A 22300-nucleotide genomic window follows, 5' to 3' on the forward strand; every position below is an offset into this window, starting at 1 on the left:
GTCTCCGAGATGTGTCTTCCAACATCGGAAGGTCAGTGAATAGCACAGCACCATTTGAACCGTATTTTAGAATTCCAAATACTCCACATATTCTCATTATGCCATACTGCATGGAAATTGAAGTGAAATGACCAGACTAGGAGCTGGGTTTGCATTAGAATATATTATGTGCAGCCAACAGCTCCTGTAAAGAGCACAGTGTTTCGTATAGAACTGGAATTACCTTGTGAGATGTTTGCATTGATCATTTTGACCAGGTCATTGCTAATGTCAACTTGATAATCTCGTGGTGTGGATGACAGGGGCTTAGAGAGTCCTATTTCATCTTGGGAAACTTTAGAGATTTTTTTGATTATCACATTTGTATTGAACATTTCTCTTCGAAAACAAGTTTTCCCCTCTCCGGTATAGACTATTTGAAATTGATTTAGTATTCCCTTTTCGATTTCATGGATAGCTTTTTAAAAAATTGTTTTGGAATTGATTTTGTATCATACTTCGCCTTTTATTTTATAAAATGTGGCTAACTTTCTACAGGAAGGATAACATTGACAAGAGGGCAATGGAGGAGTTCAATTCTTTGTGTAAATATAGCTTCTTTTTCGGCTTCTAACACAGATCTATGATCGCATTCTGTCAGTTTCCTCTCGAGAGGGTGAGACGATTGAATTGGATAAACCCGTGATGGCAGAGGGCAATGTGGAAGTTTGGCTTAATTCTCTCTTGGAGGAATCTCAGGCCTCATTACATCTTGTGATTCGCCAGGCAGCTGCAAATATTCAAGAAACAGGTTTCCAACTGATTGAATTTCTTTCTTCCTTCCCTGCTCAGGTCAGTGTATTGAAATTGGAAAGTATTTTTTATAGAATAGTCATTTTAGATCTCAGATGTTGTCTATTGTAAAGTACACAACTGCCTATAATTTAACTCTAGACCAATATTAAGATTTTCATTAGGATTTGTTAAATATAGATAAGCTTAAAGATTTCAACTACAGATTATTTGGTGTTATCTATCTGTATCTATACATATATATTTATAAATATATATATATTTGTGCTATTGAGATATTTGATATGTTTTCTTTAACTTAAAATATTTTTTTCCTACTGAATCTCTTCAGTACATAAATCATAGAATGTACTGAGTGTGTTTTACCAGAAAAATGAGAAATATGTTTCAGCAATAAAATACAGAAAATGATGTTTTCTTAGTCATGTGATCAATAGAGATTTTGTGTCTACTATGTGTAAACCCTGTGTTAGTTTGGGGAAAGTAGGTTTAAGACGTATTCTTTCCCTACCAGTAACTTAAAATCTATTTAGGGAGAAATATGACTTAAAATGAGAAGAAAAAAACTGTAGACATGTCATGAGGCTGAATATACTTAATTGTCAGGTAAACAATATGAATAGAGTCTCCATAGGTTTTGAAACAACCCATCAAGTTGATGTAATCAAGGATGGCCTGACATTTGCATAATAATCACAGCTGTTTACTATATTGTGATTTCTATTTAAATATATTCATATGCCATACACAGTCATAAAGCCTTTTTTATTTCCATAAGGTTGGATTACTAGGAATTCAAATGATGTGGACACGGGATTCAGAAGAGGCTCTTAGAAATGCCAAGTTTGATAAAAAAATCATGCAGAAAACCAATCAGTCTTTCCTGGAGCTACTGAACACATTGATAGACATGACAACCAAGGATCTGAGTTCCGTGGAACGAGTTAAATATGAGACTTTGATTACTATTCATGTGCACCAAAGAGATATCTTTGATGACCTGGTAAATGCTTTACAAATGCTGTGGCATATACAGAAAAGCAAATACTAGAAACTATCTTTGTTTACCCACTGGGAATAGTTTGAATGAATTCAAAGAAAAGATAAAATTCAGGCAAAGAAGCATCTTCATGATGAGAGATTGTTTGTCAGACTTTCTTTTCAGTCTTTAGCTGAAATTTCAGCTATTTTCCAATGATCTCGGCTAAGGTGTTATGGAGGCAATTAGATTTTATTTTAAAATTCTTTATGTGATCATTTTTAATGCTGAAATGTCATGTAGCATCCTGAAAAGCTTTTATTTGTCTTGTTCTCCTTTTGGTTATTAAATTGAAGATGACCAGTTTCTTGCTACAGAAATAATAAGTGATATTGCTAGTAGAACTGCTTAGTAGTTCCTTTAAGGCTCTTCATAAATCACATCTTTAACAAGTTATGCTACATTTTATGTCATTGATTGCAAATGGTCTTTCCTAATATAGTTTGTGACATTCAGGAGACATGCGGATTTTGTCTTTAAAGAAAGAACAGGGATGGAAAAGAGAGTTTCGTAGCTATGGAAAATAGGAAATGTGAAAAGAAATGAAATTTGTCCTCTACTATAAAATACAACATTAGATAACAGGCATGAAGCTCTTATTTTCATAATAATTTTCTGGATCGTGTCTCACCCCATTATTTAAAAAAGATTATGAAAGATTGGTTCTGATGTAATGGAAATAAAGGCAACGCATTCAAGCTGTTATGTGCTAATCTCCTCTCTTAATAGTTAAGCACACTGTGTGCCTCAATGAGAAATAAAGGGCTCAGGGTAATTTGAGATTTCTTATTTGTCAAAGAAAAATGATTAAAGTGGCTTAAAATTTTTGTTAAAAATATTCAGACAAAAGCATTGCTGGGCAATAACCTGCCACTTAGATGTTAGAAATTTTGGCCCGCTGCAAATCCTAGGAAGGGTAATTAACGGATTAAAAAAAAAAACCCCAAGAATGTACTTTATCATAATCATAAGAGATGACTTTTTTTCCTAATGAGATTGTTTAGTTCTATCTTTGTAAGCCAAATGTGTTTTTTCATAGGTTGTATTTCATGGTTAGGACTGTGGTATTGGACATTTAAGGGTGAAATTTAAGAAATGAACGCCTTCCTCTTAAAATAGATCACGTTATTTAAATTGAGGGGCACAATTAGGAGTTTCTCTTGACTTCTCCTTTTCTCATATCTTTGAAAGTATCTTTTTTTGCTGATCAGTAAATGAATGGGTTGGATGGTGATGTAGTTGACATCTCCCAATTAGTTGGGCTGTCTTTGCGTTCCATTAACTTCACATCATGCTCTACCTGAATGCTAATGTGTATAGTTAATAAGCGGTTCTCATCTCAGTTTTAACACATACCTTTTGCATTTCAGTGTCGCATGCATATCAAGAGCCCTACAGACTTTGAGTGGCTGAAACAGTGCAGATTTTATTTTAACGAAGATTCCGACAAGATGATGATTCACATCACAGATGTGCCGTTCATATACCAGAATGAGTTTTTAGGCTGCACTGACAGGCTTGTTATAACTCCCCTCACAGACAGGTGATGGAAGGGTTCTGTGACTCCTCAACCTCTCTCTCCTCCACCCCCAACCTTCTAATTCTCTCCAGGTGCTCAAGGGATTTTTGGCTGACGGTCTCTTTAGGGTTTACAGGCTCTTTTGTATTAAAGTCTTCGACATTCGGTATGTTTAGCTTTACACACATGTCTCCACGTGGGATTTAGTAGGTTTGTGACTAAAACAGACTTTGCTTCCTTTGCCTTCAGTCTTACAGAGTCTAAGTTTAAATGACCTCCGTGGACATCAAATGGGAAAAAAGCGAATTAATCGCTATGTATCAATAGGTTCAAATCACCATGGGCTTTGAGGGCTGCTTTAGGGGACTGTGGCACTTATTGTCATTACAGAGACAATAAAGGTGGTTTTTTAGCAGGAAGGAAATTGAGTATGAACATTGGTGAACCGTGATGGAGTGGACATTGACCTGTCCTGCCCTCTGCCTGTTATTTACCAACTGTGTTAACCAGAGCCGCCATGCAATTTCCCTGGACTCAGTTTCCTCATCTGTAAGACGTACTAGGTTATCTCCAGGGGTCCTTCCTCCATGACTAATAGCCTGTAATTCATTTAGTTTAATTTGAGCTTTGTGGCATCAGCTAATTTTATATGTGCTGTTCAGGGATGCTTTGAATACTTAATGTTAGACAAAATGGCTGAGTGTTAAAATCAACATTGGGCCTAAGGAGAAGCTAAAGCTGAATATCAACCATTTTCACAGGATGAACCCCTGGGCTATTAGATTGAAAATATTATCGGACAAAGTATGAAAGTTTGACGTAATAGCCCCGTCTGTGAGATTTTTCCTTCGGCTCAGTCGTGATACTGAATGAAATGCTCACTTTTACCTGAGGATTGAGGAGTAGCAGAAGATTTTACTGTCCTTTTCTCCTCACATTTTCTTTGTCTTCATACGCTCCATATTCCTTCTTATGTCTCATTAAAGATGATTTTTTTTTTTAAATTTTTATTGGAGTATAGTTGATTTACAGATGTTAGTTTCAGGTGTACAGCAAAGTGAATTAGTTGTACATATACATATATCCACTCTTGTTTTAGATTCTTTTCCATATAGGCCATTACAGAGTACTGAGTAGACTTCCCCGTGCTACACACTAGGTTCTTATTAGTTATCTATTTTATATATGTCAATAGTAGTGTGTGTATATCAATCCCAATCTCCCAATTTATCCCTCCCCCCATATCCCCTGGTAACCATACATTTATTTTCTACAAAAGATGGTTTCTACTGGATGCTTTTAGATGTTTTTTTGGAGTTCTCTTTGTTTTGAAGTGCAGAGGTGAATAATGACAAAATGTGGAGAATTCCTTGAAACACTTGTAACAGCTACTTCACACCTTCCCTCCTTTCAATCCTCAAGCATTCCCCTCCCTTCCTCTCTCGCCCGAAGGCCCCATTTCCTGTTTTACTGAGAAGATAGATGCTACCACAGGAGAGGACCTGTGCTCATTCCCCACCATCATGTCTGCCAACCAAGCCCCCTATCCTTATGCTGTCCACTTTCTCTCCTGGTTTCAGGGGTGGATTTTGTGCTGCCATCCAAAGCCAACACCTTCCACTGAAACAGTTATTTTCTCTCTGGGAGCATCATCAATTTTCACTTTCCACTGGATCATTCTCATCAACGTACAATGTGCTATCATGGCTTCCAGAAAGGAAATCCTACCGTGAATCCTCTAGTTTCCCTCCCATTTCTGTACTCCCATCAAAACGCCTCAAAATCACAGTTTTTTCTGTCTATTTTACCTTGAATTCACACCATTCAGGTTCTATGTATTAGTTTTCTGTTGCTTTCATAACAAATGACCACACGTTTAGAAGCTTAAACAACACGAATTATTTCACAGTCGCATACGTCAGAAATGTGACGCACACCTTGTTGGACTAACGTCAGGTGTCAGCAGGACTGTGGTCCCTCCTGGAGTATCTAGGGGAGAATCTGCTTTTTGCTTTTTAGTTTGTTGGCAGAATTCTTTTTCTTGTGGTTGCAGGACCTATGTCCCCACTTCCCTGCGGACTGTCAGCTGAGGGCTGTTCCCAGCGTCTGGAGGCTGCCGTATTCCTTGGCTTGTGGCCGCTTCCTTCATCTTCACAGCCACAACCATAGGTTGAGGCTCCTTCATGCTTCCAGTCTCTTTTCCTTTTCCCGTCTCATGTCTCTGACCCACTCTTCCGCCTCCCTCTTCCCCTTTTAAGGACTCATGAGATTAGATGGGGTCCACTGCGTAATCCAGGATAATCTCCCCATCTCAAGGCCTTTCACATTAATTGCATCTGCAAAGTCCCTTTAGCTGTGTAAGGTAACATATTTACAAGTTCCAGGGATTGGGATGTGGATATCTTTGGGGGACCATTATTCTCACGTCACACTTTCTTCCCCCGGTAGGGCAGTCACCCAGAGCCTCATGTTGCTAAATCCAATGGTCATTTCTAGTTCTGACCTTCCTTGACTAGTCAGCGGTATTTGCACAGGTGATCGCTGTCTCCTTTTTGATACACTTTCTTCCGTGGCTTCCAGGACACAACATTCACCTAGTTCCTCTTGTTCTGGCTGTCCCTTCAGACCATCTCCTACTGGCTCCTCTTCATCTTCTTGACCCCTAATCACTGAACGCACCAAGGCTCTTCTTCATCACTCACTCCTCAGGTGATCTCACATGGCTTTAAATATCATCTCGATGTGCACTCCCCAATCTCTGCACCCTGACAGGGCTTCTCGCTTGAACTCCAGACACATACATTCACTTGCCTATGTGACATGTTTTCTTGGATGCTTACTGGGAATTCACACTTATGTTTGATTTTCCCCCCACAAAACTGCCCTCTTCTCCGGCTTGGCCAATGGCAATTCCATCCTTCAGCTGCTCAAGCCAAAATCCTTGGAGCATCCTTGATGCCTTTCTTTCTCTCACTTTATTATCCAATCTATCATCAAGTTTGGTCACCACCACTTTCAGAGCTCTCTTAGGATGTGACCACTTTTCTCCCCTCTGCTGTTATCATGTTAGTCCAAGCCGCCATAATGTCTAGGCTGGATGACTGCAATAGTCTTTTATCTGGTTTCCTGCTTCTGCCATTGCCTCTCAATTCAGACACTGGAATATAAGTCAGATCCTGTCATCCCTTTGCCTTGATCTCCACTGTCTTTCCATCTCACCCAAAGTAAAAGCCAGTGTCCTTACATTGGCCTATAAGACCTGCCATGATCTGATCCCTGCTACTCTTTCTCCTTCCTCATTGAGCTCCAGCTACTTGCTCCTTGGCTGTTCCTTGAACAGTCTCAGCACACTGCTGCCTCAGGACCCTTGCACTTGCTGTTGCCTTAACCGGGAACCCTTTTCCCTTTGATACTGGCATAGCTCACTTCCTCTTCTCCAGGTCTCCGATTGAATGTCATTGCACATGGGTCTTTGGACCTGACACGTTTGAAGCAGCAAGCCCCACACTCCTGAACCCTCCTAACCAGCTTTATTTTTCCTGTTTTCTACTTTTAAATAGTCTATTTCCTTCCTTTAGGATATCAGCTCTTTCAGGTATAGACTTCCTGTGATTTATTCACTGCTCCAGGAACAGTTCTGTTCCATAATAGGTACTAAATAAAATTTCCCAAATGAATGAAGAAATGTTTATTTTCAAAGTCACATCTTTGTGGTGAAAAAATTAAATAGTACCTAAAGATATGAAGTTGAAAGTATGAGGGGAAAATTTTTCTATTTTTCAAAATGATTAGTAGTTTATTTTCTAAGAAATTTCAAATGCTTATATGTCAAAATTCTTTTTAACTTTCACATATAGGTATCAGGTTATACAAACTTTTTTGCAACTTGATTTTTTCACTGTATTCATTATCTTGTATATATTTCTGTATCAAAAACCTTGAGAACTTTAAAAGCAAAGTATGTAAGTGGAGGTGATTCTAAAGTTTGTTTCCCCCTATTTCACTCTAAATGTTCACTTGTTTGTTCTTCTCTAAGTTGATTATGGGAGGAGTGAGTCACCATTTTTTGCTGGTCATTGGGATTGCATTGCAAGATTGGCTGCCTTTTTACAAAATAATTCCTCACTAAGATTAATACTTGAATAAAACAAAGGCCAGAGGCCTTGACATCTTGTCAGCTTTTCACTGACTGCCCTGTGAAAATTCAACAATGTTGATAGCGATAGTCTCTGGGAAACGTGACGTCATTTGGATGGAGTTGCAGATATTTCAGATGATAAAATAGTCAATAAATATGCTAAAAACATATAGTGCCTTTTTCTAAAAGCTCATGGTATTTTTCATGACCAGGCCTTCCTTCTACTTCTGAGCACAAGTCGAGAAGTCTGGAATCTTTCTTACTACAGTAAGTCCCCTACATACAAATGAGTTCCATTCCGAGAGCACGTTCGTAAGTCCAATTTGTTCGTAAGTCCAGCAAAGTTAGCCTAGGTACCCAACTAACACAATTGGCTATATAGTACTGTACTGTAATAGATTTATAATACTTTTCACACAAATAATACGTAAAAAACGAACAAACACAAAAAATAAACCATGTTTAATCTTACAGTACAGTACCTTGAAAAGTACAATACAACAGCTGGCATCCAGGGGCTGGCATCGAGTGAACAGGCAAATAGAGTTACTGACTGGAGGAGGGAGAGGAGGTGGGAGATGGTAGAACTGAAGGATCGTCAGCGATAGGAGGCGGAGGGCGAGCTGCAGTTCCACTCACGCATGATGTTGATGGCACGCACGTTTGCATCTTTGAAAGTTCGCAACTTTAAGGTTCGTATGTAGGGGACTTGCTGTACTGCTATCACTTAAGACCGAGGGCAGCAGAAATTGAAGACTGATGGAGACATCTTCTTGATAAGAAATGTAAACAGGGGAATTCCCTGGTGGTCCAGTGGTTAGGACTCTGCGCTCTCACTGTAGAGGACCTAGGTTTGATCCCCGGTTGGGGAACTAACATCCCACAAGCCGCGCAGTGTGGCCAAAAAAAAAAAAAAAAACGTAGACAGGCCTCATGACATGTGTTCTTTCTCTGGCATATTCTCACAGCTTCCGTGAGTTATACCTGGGTCTTGGCCACTGGGCTGTGTGGTCTTGGCCAAGACAGCTAACCTTTCTGAGTCCCTTCTTCTGGAATCATTGTGTGGACTAGAGGTAATGGAGGTAGGGACCCAGCACTGGGCCTGCCGCTGAGTAAGTGTTAGTCATCATTCATGATGTTGCTATGACTATTGTTTTTCATTCTTTCTTTTTTTGTTGTTGTTTAGAATTTTTTATTTGTAAAATTTTATTTATTTATTTATTTTTGGCTGTGTTGGGTCTTCGTTGCTATACGCGGGCTTTCTCTAGTTGCGGCGAGCAGGGGCTACCGTTCGTTGTGGTGCGCCGGCTTCTCATTGCGGTGGCTTCTCTTGTGGAGCACAGGCTCTAGGCACATGGGCTTCAGTAGTTGTGGCACACAGGCTCAGGAGTTGTGGCTCATGGGCTCTAGAGCACAGGCTTAGTAGTTGTGGCTCATGGGCTTAGTTGCTCTGCGGCATGTGGGATCTTCCCAGACCAGGGCTCGAACCCGTGTCCCCTGCATTGACAGGTGGATTCTTAACCACTGTGCCACCGGGGAAGCCCTAGAATTTTTTAAATTGAAGTATAGTTGATTTACAATATTGTGTTAGTTTCAAGTGTACAGCAAATTGCTTCAGTTATTTTTTTTCAGATTATGTTCCATTATAGGTTATTATAAGATATTGAATATAATTCCCCGTGCTATACAGTAAATCTTTGTTACTTATCTATTTTATGTATAGTAGTGTGTATCTGCTAATCCCATACTCCTAATTTGTCCCTCCGTCTCTCTCCCACTTGGTAACCGTAAGTTGTTTTTCTATGTGAGTCTGTTTCTGTTTTGTATATATATTCATTTGTATTTCTTTTTGGATTCCACATATGCGATATCATATAGCATTTGTCTTTCTCTGACTAACTTCACTAATATTCTCTAGGTTCATCCACATTGCTGCATGTGGCACTATTTCTTTTCTTTTCTTTTTTTTTTTGTGAATGAGTAATATTCCATTGTGTGTGCGTGTGTGTGTATATATACACACACCACATCTTCTTAAGCCAGTGGTCTGTTGATGGGCACTTGGGTTGTTTCCGTGTCTTGGCTATTGTAAATATTGCAGCTATGAACATCGGGGTGCATGTATCTTTTTGAATTAGAGTTTTCGTCTTTTCTGGATGTATGCCCAGGAGTGGGATTGCTGGACCATATGGTGACTCTGTTTTTAGTTTTTTAAGGAACCTCCATACTATTTTCCATAGTGGCTCCACCAATTTACATTCCCACTAACAGTGCAGGAGGGTTCCCTTTTCTCCACACCCTCTCCAGCATTTGTTATTTGTAGACATTTTAATGGTGGCCATTCTGACTGATGTGAGGTGATACCTCATTGTAGTTTTGATTTGCATTTCTCTAATAATTAGCGATATTGAGCATCTTTTCGTGTGCCTGTTGGCCATCTCTATGACTTCTTTGGAAAAATGTCTATTTTGGTCTTCTGTCCATTTTTTGATTGGGTTGTTTGTTTTTTCAATATTGAGTTAATCATTGATAACACATTCTTTACCAACCTTTCCTGTCATTTCTCCTTAAGGCTGTCCTATAATCAAAGAATCTATAACTAATCCAAGTTCTCAACAAAGATAATTAACTTTCTGATGCATATACCCTGTTGTCTTGACAAGTTTTTCAGCATCTTAGAATCAATACTGTTTAGGAATAGAAACTGAAAGCACTTCTGGTTTACATGTGGTGAAATGCATCTAGATCACTATGAATACTTAATACTATACTTGCGTGCTAATGAGCCCTGGGCCATGGGGTTGGTCATTGTTCATTTGGTGCCAGGGTCACATTCTGCATCTCTAACTCTAGTAGCTACTGGGACAGGAGGAAGCAGATAGAAGTGTATGGCTGGACCAGCACAGGCCATTTATTCAACAAATGTTCACAGAATACTAGGTGACAAGGGTTAGGCAAATAGCTGGGGGTAATAAAAGTAGTTCCTGACAGCAGAGAGCTTATGGCCATCTAGTGGGGAGGCAGGAAAGTATAGTAGAGCTGCTAAAAGGCCACTAAATCACATAAAGTCCAAACCCGTTCATGAAGGATGAGATTTTTGAAAGCAGCAGAGACTGGAAAGGAAAGCAGAGAAGGCAGGGGGGGAGGTACACATACATGTAGAATGCTCTGGAGAGAATCATGTCAACAAGTACATGAAGAAGCTCTGGCAGATCCATGCTTGTCTCTGAAAGGCAAATCCTAGAGGGTTTGGGTGCCAGCATAGTGGCCTCTGTACCCCAACACCGAATTAATTCTCAGAGACAGGGTTTGGGATGAAGTACAAAAGCATAGCTTTATTGCTTTGCCAGGTCAAGGGGGCCACAACGGGCTAGTGCCCTCAAAACTGTGTGTCCCGACCTGGAGCGGGTAGTGAGGAGTTTTATAGTAATGGTTCAGAGAGGGCGTGATCAGCCTGTGGACGTTCTTCTGATTCGTTGGTGGGGAGGTAAGTGGGAGTCAGCATCATCCACCTTCTGGTTTCAACGGGGTCTACGTGCTTGTGGGCAGCATGCAGTTAACTTCTCCCACCTGGCAGGGGTTTCAGTATCTGCAAAACAGCTCAAAGATATTGTTATGAATATCCCGTGGTGGGGAGCCAGGACCCTGCCCCAAGGCTGCGCTATTGTTTCTTTTGACCGCTCCTCCCTTGTCTCACATCCCCTCCCTTCCCTAATTAGCAACTGTTTGAACCTGCTCCTTGGAACCCAGGGAAGGTCTTGGAGGCTGAATGAAGCCTATTTCCTGTAATCAAGAAACAGGGGGCACAGAACGGCTTTTGTGCTCAGGAGCCCCACAGGGCCCTGCTTGGTATCAGTTGGACTGAAGTCCCACCTATTGGAGAAAGTGAGGGATAAATCACCGGGCATGGCCGCCCTTTTTTCATGTAAGTAGCATGATTTCTTTCTGGCAACTTAACAACTTGCTACTTCTTCAGTTTAAATATAAACCCAAATGACCCTATGATAAGGAGGATTTGCAAGACAGAGCAACTGGGTGGCCAGAGTTCCTGGAGATTTATTCCTTACCAGGAGAGTGTGGACGTGTCCTAGAGCTGGGCAGCGTGAGAGCTTGTGGCCACACAGACTGGCTCGAATCTCTGCTCCCTCCACCATGACCCTGAGAAAACATCTCTGCGAGCCTCTCTCCTCATCTGTAAAATGGTGAAAATAAGTGGCTTCCCTGCAGGGTTCAGTGGGGTTTAAGTGCCATAGTGTAGGTGGAGCTATTATGACGTGTTAGCTGTAATTACAGAGACTGCTGTGCAAGGGATAACAAGAGTTCAAGAGGAAAGATAAGACCTGGGGTTAAAAGGCAGAATCAAAGTGAGATCAGGCATCCTTCTGGTTTTACACCCACATTTCCTTCTTTGAATCCAGGCTCATTTTTTGCATTCGGAGCTGAGTCATTTACCTGCCTTTTTGGGAACCCAAACCCAATAGAACCGAGAACCTAGGCACCTCCGGATGGGTATGCTCACTTCTCATTCCCACACTTCATGCTGGATAATCACTTCATTTTCTTCGAAAAATTTTTTCAAGTCCAGATGAATGCTTTAGAGTTTAGCCGTAAGAAAACCCTAAACTGCATTACATTATAGATTACCTCCTGTTACGGCACTGGGTGATGCTGGGAAATTGATCAATTCATCAGCAAGTTATCGGCTGTTTTCCTTCACAGGCATTCTTGTATTCTCTCCCCAGAATCTTTTATTTGTTAATATCATACTGTAAGATACAGTAGAAGGTATTTGCAGGTTTAGTAGATGCTCCCAGAAATAGATTTAATGTGTGATTATTTAGCAATGTGTGATTTGAATCTCACGTGATCATTGGTTTCCAAGTTCATCAAATCATCGACTCTTAGATACAAAAGGGGATTAATCTACATAATGGCCCCCAGTCTGTTTCCTAGAATACTCTTGTTTAGATGTTGGTAGATTTCTGTGAAAAAGTTACCAAATAAGTTTTGGAAATGCTATGTACTCTTTTTCATAATTGGAGATTGTGAATATACATTATCATAAAAAATCCTGTTGAACCTTTTTAGGAGTTTTCAAACGTATTTGACCATAGACCACTCCCTCCCTCCTTTTTCCTCAACACATGTTAATATCCATAAGGATAAGTGTATTTTAGGATGCAGTTTTGTAGGGGTAATGGTCAGGATCTTCCTTTTTTCAATTTTGTGCCCGTATCATGTCACTGTGATGTCTCAGAAGTATCTTCCAGATGCCAGTGGTGTGGTTCTAGCGATTTCTCTACCCCTCCAGGTGTTATATCACGTTGGCTCAAGCTCTGGGAATGAGCATGGGGGGAGCCCCCGCTGGACCAGCAGGAACAGGCAAAACAGAAACGACCAAAGATATGGGACGATGTCTTGGGAAATACGTCGTGGTTTTCAATTGTTCGGACCAGATGGATTTCCGAGGACTTGGACGGATTTTTAAAGGTCATGGTTATATTTTTTTATTTGATGAGAAATTTAAGCTAAGGTGGAATATCTTGTTAAGATTTATTTTTCAACAATTGGCTACATCTTAGTGTCATTTTCCAACTTTGTAAAACTTTTTGGGAAACCTGAATCTTACCAGTGTTGTGTGGGTCAAATGTCAGTATCACTTGCCTTTGTAATGTTCCTTTATCCCTGCAGGTTGGGTGTTTACAGATAAAGGGTCACATTGTGAGTTATTTTGGAGGCATTTAATGTATGATCTATTTGTTCAACTTTATGTTTGAACAAACTTATCTGTGGCTTGACCTGGCAGTTGCATAATGCTCTTTTTCTTTGACTTTCCAAAATTATGTACTAATTGGATTTTCTATTTAACTTCCATTCTAAGGACTGGCTCAGTCTGGATCCTGGGGTTGTTTTGATGAATTTAATCGTATCGACCTACCAGTTCTCTCCGTTGCAGCCCAGCAGATTTCCATTATTCTGACATGTAAAAAGGAGCGTAAAAAGTCTTTTATTTTTACTGATGGAGATAATGTGACTATGAACCCTGAATTTGGGCTTTTTCTAACTATGGTAAGGAACCACAAGAAGAGCTACTGAACTTCAGCCTTCTTACCACAGTTTTCACACATGTCCCTGGTCATATGTCACTTATTTTCCATGAATGGAAATTGGGATTGTAATTTTCACTCCTGTTTGAAAACCTTTGGTGTTAAACAGAGCTCATATTAATAACTCATGACTTAGTCTCTCCAGTGGAAAGGAGAGTGAGATATGTAAATGAATTTTCTGGTTGTCATTCCAGATTTGTTGTGTGTGCATAATGAATCTTTTAATATCATGCTGATGTGTTACGCTTGTTACCCCATGACTGTGTCATTCATCCTTGGGTTTTATTTTCTGTATAGAATCCTGGCTATGCTGGGCGGCAGGAACTCCCTGAAAACTTGAAGATTAACTTCCGCTCCGTGGCCATGATGGTGCCTGACCGACAGATTATCATCAGGGTGAAGTTGGCTAGTTGCGGCTTCGTTGACAACATTGTTTTGGCCAGGAAGTTTTTCACGCTCTACAAGCTGTGTGAGGAGCTGCTTTCTAAGCAGGTGTGACATTCTGAAGGTCCCTATGTACTTAGGCATATTTAAATTTTTTATTCAGTGCTGGAGAGGGTGTGGAGAAAAGGGAATCCTTCTACACTGTTGGTGGGAATGTAAGTTGGTGCAGCCACTGTGGAAAACAGTATGGAGGTTCCTCAGAAAACTAAGAATAGAACTACCATATGACCCAGCAATCCCTCTCCTGGGCATATATCCAGACAAAACTGTAATTCGAAAAGATACGTGCACCCCAATGTTCATTGCAGCACTGCTTACAATAGCCAAGACATGGAAGCAACCTAAATGTCCATCGAACGATGAATGGATAAAGAAGATGCGGTACATATATACAATGGAATATTACTCAGCCATAAAAAAAGAATGAAATAATGCCATTTGCAGCAACATGGATGGACCTAGAGATGATCATACTAAGTGAAGTCAGGCAGAGAAAGACAAATATCATATGATATCAATTACATGTGGAATCTAAAAATATGATACAAAGGAACTTATTTACAAAACAGAAATAGACTCACAGATATAGAAAACAAACCTATGGTTACCAAAGGGGAAGGCAGGGGGAGGGGTAAATTAGGAGTTTGGGATTAACATATACACACTACTATATATAAAATAGGTATACAACAAAGACCTACTGTATAGCACAGAGAACTGTACTCAATATTCTGTAATAACCTACACTGGAAAAGAATCTTAAAAAGAATACACATATGTATATGTATAACTGAATCACTTTGCTGTATACCTGAAACTAACACAATATTGTAAATCAGCTATACTCTAATATAAAATAAAAATTAAAAAATATTGTGGACTGGGGTTGTTGACAAGGTACCTCATATATACAAAGTAGAAAGTTGTATTATGGCAAAAACAATTTTACATGCATAGTTTTACTAAGTACATTTGAAGAAATTAACATTTAAGGCATAGAAATGAAGTTAACACTATCTGAACTGACTTAAGAGCCAAAGAATTATGAATATTGATGTTTGCTTTTTACCTCACCTGTTCATTCATCATAATATATGTCATGTGTCCTCATGGTTTTGAGGAACCTCTCAATCCAAACTTCTCTGAATCTAGGTCATACCCACAGGTTCAACTATATTCCATTCTCACTCAAAACATTCTTGGTTTCTTCTGATTATTGCAGCCTTTACTCACTGATTCTTCCCTTTTCCCTGCTGTTTCTTACAGGTAGAGAAGCTCCCACATCACTGACTCCTGCCCTCTTCTTCTCTAGTTTCCTTTCTCCTCCTTCACTCTTATTGCCCTTGTTCACAAGGTCACAAGGTCACAAGGGAAATGAAATGAGTCCATGTGTACAAAACAATTGGCCCCATGCTGATCCCTTGGTGAGCATTCTGTGACTCTCACTTCATGCCCACAGATTTAACTGAGTCTAATGCTGATAAGTTTTCCTTAATTAATTCCACTCACCAGTACTTTCAAGTCATTGTTATTGTACTTTTATGCAAGCTTGCTCATATTTTTATTTTATTGCCACAATTAGAATTTAAACTCCTTGAAGGCAGGAACTCGGTCTGAATATTTTTATGTGCTCTATCCTCCAAACGATTGGTATTAAGTGATGCATACTGCTCCCAATTAGCAGGTAATGTTTTTTTTCCCTATAGGTTTTTAGAATTATGATTAAAAAATATTAAATTTATCATCTTAACCATTTTTAAGCGTATAGTTCAGTAGTGTTAAGTAAATTCACACTGTTGTGAAACAGATCTCCATAACTTTTTTGTCTTGCAAAACTGAAACTCTATACCCATTAAACAACTCCACTCTTCCCTTCCCCCTATTCCCTGGTAACCACAATTCTACTTTCTGTTTCTATGTATTTGGCTACTTTAGATAGCTCATATAAGTGGAACCATACAGTATTTGTCTTTTTGTGACTCGCTTATTTAACTTAGTATAATATTCTCAAGTTTCATCCACGGTGTAGCATGTGATAGTATTATATTTGCTTCCTTTTCCTGGTTGAAAAACATTCTTATTTTTACATGTATGCCATGTTTTGTTTATCCATTCATCAGTCAATGGGCATTTGGGTTGCTTCCACCTCCTGGCTATTGTGAATAGTGTTGCTATGAACATGAGTGTTTAAATATCTTTTTGAGACTCTGCTTTCAGTTCTTTTGAATATATTCCCTGAAGTGGGATTGCTGTATGATATGGTAGTTTTATTTTAAATTGTTTGACCAACTGCCAGGAATACTCTTTCCTATAGTGGTTGGATAATTGGTTTTTAACTATTCACTTTGTATGTGCTGAAATTTGGTATGATTGAGCTTTTTATAAATACCTATCAAGGGGACAACAAAGCTGGGGGTTTGATATTCTGATTTGTCCTTATTGTTTCCCCCTCTAGGTAATCCTGGAATGTAGCTACTTTTCTTTCTCCTCAATACCCCTGTCTTTTAAACGTATATGATGTTCATGAGTGAGGTCTCAGTTTAATTCTGGTTCAGAATTTTAGCTTTCAAGATATGAGGAAATTTTCTTATGGATGATTGGTTAAGAAAGGCTCAAGGGGTCATGTATCTCCAGGAGGAAATTTATTCCTTTCTCTCTGTCAAGATCTATTAGTTCTGATCTAAGGGCTTAAATTAATGATGGTACAGGAGAGGATTCTTTTGGGTATTCTCCATTTGCTAAAAAAAATAATCTGTTGATAAAAAAATGTATTGCCCCACTAACTGCACAAATTTTCTAAAGGAAAATCAGCATTTATTCATTATGTCTTTGTCAAATTTGTACAGTTTCTATGGGTAAGTTAATATTGAAAATAAGCCCAGTGTACCTCATATTCTTCAGGTACATTATGACTTTGGTCTGCGTAATATTCTGTCTGTTCTGCGAACTCTGGGAGCAGCCAAAAGAGCCAACCCCACGGATACGGAGTCCACGATTGTCATGCGTGTACTACGAGATATGAATCTTTCCAAACTGGTAAGAGTCACAGATGGAAATGTTCCACCCACTTAAATTTCAGTTTAAGCACAAATGAGATTAGAAATATTTATTTAAAGTGCTCATTTAAAATGCTTAATTATAGATAAATACATAGAGCATAACATAAATTTAAATTACATAGAGCATAACTTTAAATTACATTTTTTCAGGAGCAGTTTTTGTGGTGACTCATTTCTAGTCTAACATGTCTATTCCAATAGAATTAAAATGGATTTTTAAAAATCCACATCTTACATTTCCAAATACCTTGAAATTTTTGTGCTGTAGAGCTAAGATCCCTTTCACCTTCGTTAAAGTAGACCTTGGAAGGAAATTGTATGTGAATTTTACAAGTGTGTAATAATTTCACATTCTGTGATTTCACAGTAGAGACTGAACAATCAGTTGTCCAGTATCAGTGGATCCATGTGCAGGATGACAGAATGATATATTTTTATTTCAAAATAAGAGTATGAACCAAATTCCAATTCATGAATTTGCCACTATTCTCATTTACAAAAATTATTTTTAAGTTAAATGAGAAATTGTAGGTTATTTAGTAAACTCCCCAATCTGGTTGTTTTATGGAAAGGTTGTCATGTAGGCAATATTTTCTTCCCTTCTATTTCCTTCCTTTTTTTTTTTTTCTCTTCTGCCCCCACCCCCCTTTTTAAAAAACTAATTTTTAATTTAGTAAACATGATGAAAATATTTCTCAACTTCAGTGGAGGTGATATTTTATTTATTACTGTTTGTGACAAAGTAATCTGGGCTGTATTGGACATTTTCAGTTTATCTGATATTGCCATGTTTATGCCAAAAGTGTTGGTCTGATTTCCCTTTATTTTCTTTCTGAGATTGATGAGGATGAACCCTTATTTTTGAGTTTGATTGAAGATCTCTTCCCAAATATTCTTCTGGACAAGGCCGGTTACCCTGAACTGGAAATGGCGATTAGTAGACAGGTAATATATTTCACAGGACATCAAGTACAGTGTCCCTTTCATCTGAACTTCATGGGAATCAAGTGGAGCTGTTGTGGACTAAATCTACAGGTTCCGAGAACAACACTGAGGCTGTGACTACAGTTTTAAGAGAAGCCATTGCTCACCATTGATAGAGCTTTTCCTCCCAGGGGGTCTCCTACCATCACTCAGCTACAGGTCCAGTTAGCCATGTGCTAGTGGCGCCATTATTGATGGAGACCATTCCACACCAGATCCCCAATGAAATGTGGTGGGTCAGCAGGGGCCGGTGGAGCTTGGCCGGCTGCATTGCCCATGCTTGTTTTGTTTCTCTCTGTGGCCCTGGTGTTTACTACATTGCTTTGGTCTCAGGACTGTAGCTACTGAGTGTCATTTGCAGTGATCTCATGTGGCTCCTTAGCTGTCATTCTTTTTCCCCAGGCCCAAGATCACTTGTGATTTCTTCCTTGGGCTCTGGGGGGATCCATCATGTTAAGTGTATCATTAGGTGTCTGGATTTCCCATGATACTTGGTGCAGCTTTAACTTTTTATAGTCTTCCTAAGAATGGAAATGAATCATGAAAACCTTGTGCCTCAACTTCCTTTCCTATGAAAAAAAAAAATTTATAAAAATGGTGATTAGCTCCTATTTATAAAATGCATTTCAATTCTTTGAAGATATTTGCAATAAAAATCAATATGGTAGTATTTTAGGGCCATTTCCCCTTTAAATATCAGTGTATAAAGATCTTAATTTCCTAATCAGGTAAAAGTGATAATTCATTTTGCAAATGGCTTCTTCATCATATGGCCAAATTAATTGTAGCATTGCCTAAAAAGCTAAGTATAAACTAATTTATAAAGTGACTTACATTAGTAATTTATAGCATAAGAAAAATCTGAAGAGAAAATACATAGCATAAAATGATACATGATTATTAGCCAAAATTATTTAAGTAAAAATAAGAGCATCATTTATAGTGAATTTAAGCATAGCATGATGGTTAAGAGCATGGACCATAGGGCTGAATTTCTTGGGTTCCAATCCCTACTCTATAACTTAACAACTAATAATCTTGGATAAATTGCTTAGTCTCTTTGTGCCCCAGTTTCCTTACCTATAAAATGAAGACACCAATAGTACTAATCTCATAGAAGATTAAACTCAGAATAGCGTTTGGCGGCGTAGCTTCCATACATGTGTTTGATAGATAAAAACTATCCAGAAGATTTATAAAGATGGCTTGACATTGACATGGAATATCAGTCAACTTGGTATGCTTGAAATTATCTTTTAAATTAAATATCATCTTTTAAATTAAATATTTAAAATACATTTTGATATTTGAGCCTTTATTCTTAAGTTGCTCCTAATACATACATGCAATAAAATGTTAATATAAGTGTATTTAATTCCCAAAGTCAACTGTAGGTGTTTCTTGTTTGCCTGGGATATCATTTTGATTATGTTCAGACTGCTTTTGCCTATGTATATATATTTTTTATGCAATATATTTTTTATTGGGAATTCCCTGGCAGTCCAGTGGTTTAGACTCGGGCTTTCACTGCCGTGCACCCGGGTTCCATCCCTGGTTGGGGCACTAAGATCCCACAAGCCCTGCGGTGCAGCCAAAAGTATATATATTTCATTGTGGTAAAACACATGACATAAAATGCACCATTTTAACTATTTTTTAAGTGTACAGTTCAGTGGCATTAAGTACATTCATAGTATTGTGCAAACCTCACCACTGTCTGTCTTCAGAACTTTTTTCATCTTTCCCAACTGAAACTTCATATGCATTAACAGTAATTCCCCATTTCTCTAACCTCGCTCCATGTCTATACTTATTTTGAGCACAATGATAAGGCCAGATATCTGTTCATGTGGCCCAATGTGGGCGGTTTGTTATGCTTTCAGGTTGAAGAAGCTGGTTTAATCAACCATCCTCCTTGGAAACTGAAAGTCATCCAGTTGTTTGAAACACAGAGCGTACGGCATGGAATGATGACCCTGGGGCCTAGTGGAGCAGGCAAAACCACCTGCATCCACGCCTTGATGAGCGCCATGGCAGGTAGGGGGGCAGTCAATCTGGAGACACATTTAAACTGTTGTGACGCATGTGAATGCCCCAAGAGGGACACAAATGTAGATGAATGTTAGCATATTTTTATAGCAGGGGATGCTACTTTTTTGACTACTGGGTAGATTTTAGAGATTACACAGTACATTAATGGACCAGAGGAGAAAAACGTTTTTTTCCAGCTTTACTGTATACAAATATAATTCGGACACATAACATGTGCAAGTTTAAGGTGTACAGTGTGTTGATTTGATACATTTATATGTTGCAAAATTATTATCACCATAGCGTTAGCTACCACCACCATCGTATCACATAATAACCATTTCTTTTTTGTGATGAGAGCATTTAAGATCTACTTTCTTAGAAATATTCAAGTATATGATACAGTATTATTAGCTATAATCACCATGCTGTACATTAGATCCCCAAATTTGTTAATCTTATAACTGGAAGTTTGTACCCTTTTCCTATATCTCCCCATTTCCCTCACCTCCAATCCCTGGTGACCACCGTTCTACAATCTGTGTCTCTGAGTTTGACTTTCTTAGATTCCACATGTAAGTGATATCATACAGTATTTGTCTTTCTCTGTCTGACTTATTTCACTTAGCATAATGCTTTCAAGTTCCCTCCATGTTTTCACAAATGGCAGGATGTCCTTATTTTTCATGGATGAATAACATTCCATTGTGTATGTATACCACATCTTCTTTATTCATTCATCCATTGGTAGACACATAGGTTGATTCCATATCTTGGCTTTTCTGAATAATGCTTCAGGAAAAACATTTTTTTAAAGTGATTTTATGGACTGCGCTATATGTTTTACATATGTTATGCCATTTAGTTTTCAAAATGATCTTGAGATGTGGCTATTATTATCCCCATTTTGTACCAAAAAGTCAAAATTTAACTTCAGAAATATTCAGTGTCAAAAAGATGGTAAATGATGAGACTCAAAACTAAGGTCAGGGCCCATTAATGAAAAACTCAGAATTTTCCCCGTAAACCGTACCATTTGCCACTTATGACTTAACACAAGATGCTACCTCTCAATAAATATAATTATAATTATAATCCCAACTCTTAAATTCTATGTACTGAAAAATCACCCGAATTATAAACTGATTTCCCACCCAGAATCAGATATTTTTCTTGTGAAGTGAAATAAACGTATTTAATTTCCAGATGTCCCTAAGTTTTACATCTAAGTCCCTAACCTAAAGTTATCTAAGGATAATGGGCATTGCCTTTTTCGTGATTATTCTTGTATTCTCTGGTTCTGATTAGACGTTGACGACTTCCTTCTTAAAAGTATTTGCAGCCCTTAGCCATGGCTGTTCCAAAATTTCACAGAACTTTGGCTGTTAGAATGCATCATACATTGTCCCACAAGGAAAAGCTGCCTGACTGGGTTTCCAGTCAGCTCATGGAACCCCAATGCATTGATATTGGTTGGTGACTATGGTCTGTATTTATTCTAGGGTGCTGCACACATTAGATTTAGTCTCAGTTTCCTCAGCTATGGGACGAAGTGAATTCTGTACGTCAGGACTCTACCAGGGGGTCTTCACACTGAGACAGGCTTATGCTCTCAGCTAGCACCTACCTCCACCAAAACTGAGAGGTCACACCTGCAAAATTTACCACATGGTTTTCATGTGTACTGTTAAGGTTCTGCTTTGGGATTTTTACATAGCATTAAAATGATGTATTCTCCTTCTCAAATTATGCTTAAAGATACTTTTGTTGTTGTTATGAAGCTGCCTTCTGTTAACAATAAACTACAAATGCACTGGGTACAATGACTTGAACAAAATGAGTACTAAATATTAAACAATAGAGATACATTGTGTATAATACGTCTAAATGATGTAATCAATATGGCATCACTGGTTTTGGAGAAGTTCTTTGCAAAGATGAATAAATTATTAGACTATTTGCTGTTTATTAACCTGTTCTTGGTTTTAGTATGTAGGGTAAACATTTGTTATATTAAATGACATTGTTTTTTACTGAAAACTTTGATTATCCAAAAGATTGAGAAAGTAATTGGGTTGAACTTCTGCAGGACCCATGGATGTTATTTGTTCCCTTATTCATCATGTATTTGTTCATCAAATATCTTTGATGTTCTGTACTTTGAGGTTCTGTATTAGAAATGGGAAA

General features: G+C 38.5%; 1 protein-coding gene and 1 long non-coding RNA gene across 11 annotated transcripts in view; one reads left to right on the forward strand and one right to left on the reverse strand.

Annotated features, from left to right (window-relative positions):
* Window positions 1-22300, forward strand: part of DNAH5 (dynein axonemal heavy chain 5) — a 316103-nt gene that overhangs the window by 180661 nt on the left and 113142 nt on the right. For all 10 annotated transcript variants that reach the window (XM_082458341.1, XM_082458344.1, XM_082458345.1 and 7 more), the window contains 9 exons: window positions 619-831; window positions 1571-1795; window positions 3202-3374; window positions 12800-12978; window positions 13370-13557; window positions 13893-14087; window positions 16941-17075; window positions 17936-18043; window positions 19966-20119. In XM_082458341.1, coding sequence (XP_082314467.1) covers window positions 619-831; window positions 1571-1795; window positions 3202-3374; window positions 12800-12978; window positions 13370-13557; window positions 13893-14087; window positions 16941-17075; window positions 17936-18043; window positions 19966-20119 — 1570 coding nt within the window. The remainder of the gene's footprint in view (window positions 1-618; window positions 832-1570; window positions 1796-3201; window positions 3375-12799; window positions 12979-13369; window positions 13558-13892; window positions 14088-16940; window positions 17076-17935; window positions 18044-19965; window positions 20120-22300) is intronic.
* The window catches only part of LOC309659093, a 357758-nt gene that overhangs the window by 93090 nt on the left and 242368 nt on the right, over window positions 1-22300 (reverse strand). The window lies entirely within an intron of this gene.

This window comes from Balaenoptera physalus, assembly GCF_965194825.1.
Source record: "Balaenoptera physalus genome assembly, chromosome: 3".
NCBI lineage: Eukaryota > Metazoa > Chordata > Mammalia > Artiodactyla > Balaenopteridae > Balaenoptera > Balaenoptera physalus.